Below are 9,072 nucleotides of genomic sequence, written 5' to 3' on the forward strand. Positions count from 1 at the left end.
GTAAGATCGGTTAGGCGAGCAGAAACGGGGAGAACAGGATCCCAGAGTTAGGTGAGCAGAAACGGGGAGAACAGGATCCCAGAGTTAGGTGAGCAGAAACGGGGAGAACAGGATCCCAGAGAGCCGCGGGAAGCTGTCCGAGCCCTCCGCAGCAGCCCCGGCTCCGCAGGCGCCCGCAGCAGCAGGCAGAAGCCGCAGCTCCCGAGGAAAACCAGCGGCGGAAGGAGGCGAGGCCGCGGAGCCGGCGGGGAGGCTCCGCCTCAGCGGGAGCAGGAAGCGAAGCGGGGCCAATCGGGCCGGGCACGGAGGCCGGGGAGGAGGGGCCGAGGCTCCGGGGCGGGCGGGCGAGCGGGGCTGGCGGGGCACGATGGCGGAGGGCGGGGACCCGCCCGCCCCGGGCAGGTACGGCGGGCCGGGCTGCCTGTGCCGGGCTGCCTGTGCCGGGGCGGTGTGCCGGGGCGGTGTGCCGGGCTGCCTGTGCCGGGGCGGTGTGCCGGGGCGGTGTGCCGGGGCGGTGTGCCGGGGCGGTGTGCCGGGCTGCCTGTGCCGGGGCGGTGTGCCGGGCGCGGGGCTCGCTGCCCTGGCAGCCCCTCCTCACCCCGCCGTGTGCCCCTCTGCAGCGCAGGGCGCAACCTGAAGGAGTGGCTGCGGGAGCAGTTCTGCGACCACCCGCTGGAGCACTGCGAGGACACCCGGCTGCACGACGCGGCCTTCGTGGGGGACCTGCCCACGCTGCGCAGCCTGCTGCAGGACGAGAGCTTCCAGAGGTGGGCATGCAGCCTGGCACACGGCCCCGCCGCCTGCCCCGCGGCCCACGGACCGTAAAGAGCATCCGTCCCACCGCTGCCGGCGGCGGGGACACCTGCCACCGGCCCAGGGTGCTGCCAGCCCCGGCCAGCCTGGCCGGGAAACTTCCAGGGATGGGGGTTTTTGTGGGAGAGGTGTCAGGGAGGATGCTTCACTCGCCGTCCTCACAGCTGCGCCTTTTAGGGACTCCCATCTCAGCCGTTTTCCTTGTGAGAGGTGTCTGGGTGTTCTTGCCACTGTTCCCACGGCCTGCACCTTTTGGGGACTCCCGTCCCACCCGCAGTTCTTGGGGAGAGATGTTTCCTAGGATGTTCTTGCCGTCCCCACAGCCTGCTCCTTTTGGTGGCCCTCATCTCATCTGTTTTTTTTTCATAGCATGGTTTGGGTTGGAAGGGACCTTAAAGCTCATGTTATCCCACCCTCTGCCACAGGCAGAGACACCTTCCACTGTCCCATCCAGGCTGGCCTTGGACACTTCCAGGGATGGGGTTTTTTAATGGGAGAGGTGCCAGGGTGGAAGGATGCTCCCCTTTCCTCCAGATCATTCCCCTGGTTTCCCAGGAGGCAGATCTCACAGCTGCTCATGAGGCTATGGCAGCTGTGCACAAACTCTTTTCAGATCAGGATAGGAATGTGATACCAGGAAAACGGGAGCTTACGGATAATGGGGAAAACACACAAAAGGGATTATAATCAACTATAAACCTGAAACACCCCATGTTACAAAATCTGCCCAGTGCTAACCCTGTGACTATGGGGATAGTTAATTAATTTTCCTGCATCATGGAGAAATCTGCTGAGTGTGCTAAATGTTTCCCAGCCTCAAAAAAAAAAAAAAAAAAAGAAAAAAAAGAAAAAAAAAAAAGAAAAAAGGTGTTACTTCAGCAAAAAATGAGAATGAGCCAGCCCTTCTCTCTGCTACCTGGGCAGCTGGGGCTCCTGGGACCCTTGGGCTGAGGGTTTTTTGTGGGAAAAAGCAGAGTTTGACAGGAAGAGGAGGATAGGGCCCACAGTTCCATTCCACAGGTGATGGAGTGAGCAGAGAAGTGATGTCTTTGAATTTGGAGGTAGAGGTGGACTGGAAAGCTCATCCTAACCCTCACCCTGAAATGGGCAGGGACACTTTTCACTGGACCAGGTAGTTCCAAGCCCTGTCCAGCCTGGACTTGGAACATTTCCAGGAATGGGGCAGGTGCAGCTTCTCTGGGCTACCAGTTTGGGACATCTCTCTTTAAAAGGGACAGAAGGGAGAGGTTGTTTTGGTTTTTTTATAGGTGGCTTTTGAGGCAGGGCATGTGCATGTGTGCAGCCCCTGGCACAACTAAAGCTCACTATCCAAGCACTGCTCTGCTTCATCTGTCGTGGCAGCATCTGTCAGGTGATTGACAGGAGCTTTTTGGGGCTGCTAAAAGTGCCAGAAATCAGAGAATCATATCCTGAGTGGAAGGGACCCACAAGGGTCATCAATTCCAAGCCCTGGCCCTGCACAGACACCCCAACAACCCCACCCTGGGCATCGCTGGCAGCGCTGTCCAAACCCTCCTTGTGCTGTGGCAGCCCTGGGGCCGTGCCCATTCCCCGGGGAGCCTGTTTCACTCCCCAAGCTTCCAGGGGGCACTCTCCCGGAGGGAATGGGGTTTCTCTAACCGCGTGTCCCCCCGCTGCAGCCGGATCAACGAGAAGTCGGTGTGGTGCTGCGGGTGGCTGCCCTGCACCCCCCTGCGCATTGCGGCCACTGCCGGCCACGGCCCCTGCGTCGACTTCCTGCTGCGCAAAGGGGCCGAGATCGACCTGGTGGACGTCAAGGGGCAGACAGCCCTCTACGTGGCCGTGGTCAACGGGCACCTGGAGTGTGCCAAGATCCTGCTGGAGGCCGGCGCTGACCCCAACGGCAGCCGGCACCACCGCAGCACCCCCGTGTACCACGCGGCACGCGTGGGGCGCGCCGACATCCTGCGGGAGCTCATCAGGTCAGAGCTCGGGGCTGCCTCTCCCTTTTCCTGCTCCCTTGGGATGCCTTCCCTCCTCACCTGGCCGCAGCCTCCACACCTCCTGGACTGGAGAGGAGAGGGTGGAGAGGTGCCCAAAGGGACATCCTTGGATTTCCCATCACTTGGCCTTGGCAACGGGTCTGTTCCCACCTGTTCCAATCCCACCTGTTCCAACCCAAGCTCAAGAGAGGAGTCTGCAGGGCTGAACCTGCCATCCAGTCAGATCCAAACCTTGCAATCCCCCCAACTTCCACCATGCCCATGACTGGAGTTAGGAGGGAGGTGGATTCCCCCAAAAAACTTTCCTGGGTGTTGGGCTGTCTCTTAGGCAACTCCCTTGGCAGCACCAGCAGGGCTCAAAGTTTAGCAGGAGGCTGCGGGAACTCGAATTGCTCCTTCTGTGGTGTGCCCTGATCAGTACTTATTTTAAAATGGGATGATTTACTGTCCAAGGGATTGTGCTGGACAACTATGTGGGCCATGGATGCCAAATAATAAGGGGTCATAATGGGAAATATAGGTTGTAGGGAGAAATAGTGAAAGAGAAGAAAATTGAAGGAATCCCTTTGATGACCTCAAATGCTAGAAAGTAACAAAAGGATTTGAATAGTAAAAGATTCATATTCTTTGGGGATTTTCTTCCTTTTTTGAATTTTCATATAAGTACAGCTTGGAGGAAGAAGGAGAGATAATCCCCCCCTCCTTGGTCCTTTCCCAACAAGCTGATGAGAGGATGTTCCCATCAGCACAGGCTTGTTGATACAGGGTTCAACGTGCTGCATTCCCAAAAATCTCCCCTGCTCTCTCCACCCAGGCAGGGTGAAATGTAGCAAATGGTATTTCAGCAGCACAGGGAGAGCTGATGCCTTGATTTATGTGTCTGCTCCTTGGGATACCTCACCAACAATATTAAAAGCAAGATTTTGGACAACTTTCAGGATTAAAAATTAGCTGGAGTTTGTCCAGTCTGTTTTTATTAGGCAGTGTCTCTCCCAAGGCTGCTAAGCTAATACTAAGTTGTCAGATTGCCCAAAATTTCAAATATCTTGGAGTAGGGATTTCAGAGATCTGTGAAGAGTTACTTAGTGAAAAATGCAGCCTTTATGTTACAGGGATTTTTAAGATGTTGGATCTACAGAATTTGGCAGGGAAAGTGCAACGAGGAAGACACTTTTCCTGAGAGAGGAGGGAATATTTTGAGAGCCTGAACCCAGTCAGGTGTGCTGCAGGTGTGTAAACAGCACCTGGTTCGAAAATCCTATGGTAGCACTGTTGGGATCCCTGAGCATTCCTACAAGTGCTGAACCAAGCCAGAGGTGAAATCCCATCCCATCCACACGTGGCTATGGAATGGGGATCCATTTTACTGGGAGGCTGCTGGAAAATTTAGGGCTCTAATGCCAGGGTATAAATGACATTCCTCATAATTTGGGGTCATCCTGTGGTGGGATCCACTGCTACCTGCAGTGGAACTGAGGGTAGCAAGGATGAGAGGATCCTTTTGCCAGGCTAAAACTGGGAAAAAGAGCTGCCAGATCACCCCCATTCCTTAGGTACATGCCTAACCCTGCTAAGGATAGAATTTGGGAGTTTGCTTTGAATTGAGGGCTTCCACTGAGAATTTTGATAGTAATAATGGGGGAAGAAATGACTGAAATGAAGGGAGATCTGCTGGCTGCTCAGAAGGCTGCTCAGAAGGCTGCTTAAAACAGCCCTGTGGAACTCCCAGAGCAGCATGGATAACTCTGTCCAAATGCTTGTCTAATCTGATTTTAAGGGAAAAAATACACTTTGTGCCATTTGCAGATCTTAGAGGAGTCTCTCAGCCCTTGTTCTGGGTGTGCTTAATTGGAATGAGACTCTTCCCATGCTCAGAACGGCAGGATTTGGTTGAATATTTGCTGGATAGGGAGCAGTCCCCACTGGTTTCAGCAAGAACTGTGCCTGCTTTGAGGTAGGATTTGTCCCCAGGTATTTTCCTTTGTTCTATGAACTCCTGAAAGGAATATCATGCTATCTAGGAAAAACCTGGTTGGTTCTCTGAGTGCTCAGTTTGCAATCTGGGGAGGGGGATTGGTGGGTGAAGGAACCTTTTCTCCCTCTGTGGGTAGAAAGGACAGGGCTTTGCAATTAAAACCAGCTACTCCTTAGGGATTGTGAAGTCTTCGTCCTCCTTCCCATCCAAGCTGCATGAGAGGTACATGGAATTACTGTCCCCACTGCTGAGGGAATCCCCAGCAGCTTCCAGCTCCTTTGGGAGCAGGTATTTGTCACGGATGTTTCGCTGTGGAGTGCAGATTCCTGTTTCCATTTCCCTGCTGTTTGGGATTGAGTGCCTGTGTCACTTTCTTGGCCCCTGTTTTATCCTGGTAGGGAAGTTATTTCAGCCTCCCTCTTCAGTGGAGTCATCTGGAAACATCCCTGCTCCCCAGGCAGCTCGTTAGCATCCAGCATTATGTGGTGCTGGCTAAGGGCTGAGCCATCCCTGGTGCCAAGGCACGAGAGGAGAGAAAATATAACTGAAAGTTCCTGGGTTGAGATAAGGAATGGGAGAGATAAGGAGGGGGAGAGATCATTCACTAAATACCATCACAGGCAAAACAGACTCAACTTGGGGGCATCAGTTTAATTTATTCCTAATAAAATCAGAGCAGGGTAGTGAGAGGTGGAATCAATCTTAAAAAACACCTTCCCCCACCCCTCCCTCCTTCTCAAGCTCTACCTGTTCCCCTTCATCCAACATGGAGGAAGCTTCTGAAAGAAGCCACCCCTGTACCCTCCCACCACCAAAACCTGGCCATGCAAACCCAATCCATCAGGAGGGCAAGGATGTTGCTGTTCCTCCTCTCTCCAAATCCTGGGCTGTTGTGGGCAGGGAAACAGCTTTGCTTCTGGGAGATCACACTGTGTTGTCCCCACTCAGAAGCACTGCCAGGCCCACCTGAGGGCAGGGATGGGCGGGTTCCAGAGGTTCTCACCGCACGTGTCCTTCAGCCTCGTCCCTTGCTATTCCCAACCTTCCCTCCCTCTCCCTGGAGCAGGTACGGCGCGGACGTGGACGTGAACCACCAGCTGGCTTCCCGCGGGCCGGGGCAGGCGCTGCGGCCGCTGACCACGCTGGTGGTGTGTCCCCTGTACATCAGCGCTGCCTACCACAACCTGCCCTGCTTCCGCCTGCTGCTGCAGGCGGGAGCCAACCCGGATTTTAACTGCTGCGGGCCCGTCAACGTGCAGGGCTTCTCGCGGGGCTCGCCCGTGTGCGTGCTGGACGCCGTCCTGCGGCACGGCTGCGAGCCGGCCTTCGTCCGCCTCCTCGTTGACTTCGGAGCAGATCTCAACCTTGTCAAGGTGGAGGCCTTGGGAGTTGAGGCCACGGGGAGGGTCAAGGTGAACGCCGAGGCGCTGGAGGTGTTCAAAGAAGCGAGGGGTGAGTGGGTTTGGGTCCCTGGAGTGGCGCTGCAGGTGCAGGAGAGCCCTTTGGAGGGGCTGTTTGGAAGTGAAGGTGCCGCTGAGGTGGTGGGGTGGGTGTTGGTGTCCTCACTTCAAGGATCTTCAGCAATTAGATAATGGGGTCTAACAAGCTGGCAAACAAAGCATTAATGACTTCTCCGCTCTGCTTTTCCCCTGTTGCATTTTGTACCTTCACATGGTGTTTTCCCCTCTTGAGTCCTTCAGCAGCAAAACCTCTGTCTGTTACTCCACCTTTTTCATCTCTCCCAGCTCTTTTCCATTGCCTACTCATGTAGGCAAGGCGTAGGGGTCCCATCCGAGCTGGGCTTTGGAGCTATGGATCACCAGTGGCATCCAGTTCTCCAGAGCCATACAGGTGTGTCCCAGCTTCCTGTGTGACCCTGGGCTCTGGATCCAGGAGGGAGTTTAATCTGGACAGACTGGTTGGGAAGGAAAGCCACAAACACGGATAAGGGGTAAGAAGGGGCAGGAGCAAGCTTGGATGGAAGTGAAAAAAGGTGGGGAAAAGCAGAGCACCTCAGAAGCCCACCTGGTAAAGGCCACAGCTTTGCACCAGGGGTGGAAGTAAAGTTTCCCTCTTGAATTCCAGAGGAATTTCAAAGGGATTCAGGCTGTGAGATACAATTCATATCCCCAGGTTACTCAGCTTTGCATGGGCCTGATTTTCAAACCTGCCTGGGATTCTGAGGAGAGAAGCTCACATAAGCTGGAGTTCTGTTAGGCCTGGGTTGAGGAGGCAAATGGGATTCCTCAGGTGTAGTATATGGGATAATGGAGTGATGCCTGGAGGTCCAATTCCTGAATCGACATGGGCACCACCATCCTCTCATCCCTGTGCTGGAAGAGCTCTCCATGGATGCAGAGAAAGCCCTCAAAAGAAAGTTGGGATAAGGCCTGAGCTGGCTGTCAGTGCTGTTGTTTTGCAGGGGATGGGTGGGGAAAAAAATACGATCTACATAATTTTAAAATGATCCAAATAGAATTGTGGAGCTGGACGGGATCCACAGGGATCATCCAGTCCAAGCCCTGGCCCTGCACAGACAACCTGGCAATCCCACCCTTTGCATCCCTAAGAGCCCTGTCCAGACATTTCTGGAGCTCTGGCAACCTTGAGGCTGTGACCACTCCCTGGGGAGCCTGGACAGTGCCCAGCACCCTCTGTGGGAAGAACCTTTTCCTAAAATCCAACCTAACCCCCCTGGCACAGCTCCAGCCGCTCCCTCAGGTCCTGCAGTGGCTCAGCAGTGATGTCCTCCATGGTCTCCAGCCCACCCAGCCTGCAGCTGGCCCTTCCAGCCTGCCTGTGCAGTTGGAAATCTCCAAACCCAGGAGGTGTTACCTCCTCAGGAGGCAGGATTTGTGCACGCTCAGCTCCTGCCCTGCCTGCGTGTTGCTGTTGTGCCTCTCTCTTTCCCCAGTAATTCTTGCCTGTGTTTTTCCTTGCAGGCCGCACCCGGAGCCTCTTGTCTCTGTGCCGCATAGCTGTACGGAGAATCCTTGGCAAATCCCGCCTGGAGCTGATCCGTAGCCTTCCAATTCCAGACCCCATTAAACAATTCTTACTCCATGAACACAGTTAAAGGGCAGCTGGCTGCTTCTGGGGACAGTTTGACTTGGTAAATGAGTGCCCTGACAGAGCCAGGTACCAATCTGCCCCTTGCCCCCTCATGGAGTGCACATAATTCCCTGCTCCTGTTTTTTTCCCCTTCAGATTTAGGGTGCAGTGATTCCGTGTGTCTTATCTCCCTGGGGAGAGGCTGCTAAACGTGTGTGGGTATTGCTGGAGCTAATACAATATATCCTGTAGCTGTTGGCAAATGTGTAACCTCTGTTGCTGATCTGTGTCACACACACACCTGGGGTCTCTGTGGCATTTCTGTGTGGGGAAAGTGTCCCTACTTTACTATTTTTCCCATCACAGCACATAAAACCAGAAGTTCCTGCCTACATTTTGCTCCATATCCCATGCTAAGACCAGAGAAAACCCCCGCAGAGCCACTTAATAGATCCATTTTGTTTGCATCGTGGAAAAAGGAGAAAAAAGTTGTTTTTAAGAGTTGGCAGATCTTATGCTTCTAAACACAGTGTTGCATCCAGCAGCCTGGGCTCCCTTGACTTTCAGTGCCTCTTCATGCCACAAACTCCCAGAAGAGTCATTCTGCAGGGATTCAGCAGCCTTTTGTTGGGATCTCAGGGTCAACCAGTGATGTGCTCAGTGCAGAGGAATCATTGTCAAAACAGCAGCTTTAGAAGGACAGAGATGCTGCTGCCTCAGGATCGTGGGAAAAATCTCAGGTGATAATTGGTACTTGCTTTAACTTTTCCCATTCAAGTAAAGTCACTGTGTTATAAGTTGTTGGGTTTTTTTTTTGTTTTTTGTTTGTTTGTTTGTTTGGGTTTTTTTATTATTTTTCTTTGCTAGCTCTTTTTTCCATGCTCATCCACCTGGCAAAGGTAATTTTCCAGATGTGACCTTAAATACCAGAGAATCCCAGCTTGGTTTGGGTTGGAAGGGACCTTAAAACTCACCTAGGTCCAAGCCCCTGCCATGGGCAGGGACACCTTCCACTATCCCAGGTTGCTCCAGGCCCTATCCCTGGACCCTATGGGTTTACCCTGTAGGCCTGAACACTGGTTTCAAAATGTTCTTTTCCTGGAGACACAAATAAATGCAAAAGCAAACAAAATCAGAGGATATTTCCAGACCTCCTCCAGGTGAGGTGCTGTGGGCAGGTGAGGAGGGGCAGTTCTGCACCATTCCCTTCCCAAGTCTGCAGCTGGTTTCAGTTTTCCCAGTGCTGGC

General features: G+C 53.8%; 1 protein-coding gene across 1 annotated transcript; it reads left to right on the forward strand.

Annotated features, from left to right (window-relative positions):
- Positions 1 to 355: 355 nt before the first annotated feature.
- On the forward strand, positions 356 to 8,087 carry ASB1 (ankyrin repeat and SOCS box containing 1). The gene is made up of 5 exons (XM_021539604.3): positions 356 to 402; positions 621 to 767; positions 2,475 to 2,777; positions 5,840 to 6,225; positions 7,716 to 8,087. The coding sequence occupies exons 1-5, from the start codon at positions 368 to 370 to the stop codon at positions 7,847 to 7,849; spliced, it is 1,005 nt and encodes a 334-aa protein (XP_021395279.1). The 5' UTR covers positions 356 to 367; the 3' UTR covers positions 7,850 to 8,087.
- The last annotated feature ends 985 nt before the right edge of the window (positions 8,088 to 9,072 follow it).

The sequence above is a fragment of the Lonchura striata genome, chromosome 8 (genome assembly GCF_046129695.1).
Source record: "Lonchura striata isolate bLonStr1 chromosome 8, bLonStr1.mat, whole genome shotgun sequence".
Lineage (NCBI taxonomy): Eukaryota > Metazoa > Chordata > Aves > Passeriformes > Estrildidae > Lonchura > Lonchura striata.

Excerpts from the sequence above, each read along its gene's own strand:
- ASB1 (XM_021539604.3), top strand. The coding sequence starts at position 368 with ATGGCGGAGGGCGGGGACCCGCCCGCCCCGGGCAG. Across the intron at positions 403-620 it reads GACCCGCCCGCCCCGGGCAG|CGCAGGGCGCAACCTGAAGG; the intron begins GTACGGCGGGCC and ends GCCCCTCTGCAG. Across the intron at positions 768-2,474 it reads CAGGACGAGAGCTTCCAGAG|CCGGATCAACGAGAAGTCGG; the intron begins GTGGGCATGCAG and ends CCCCCGCTGCAG.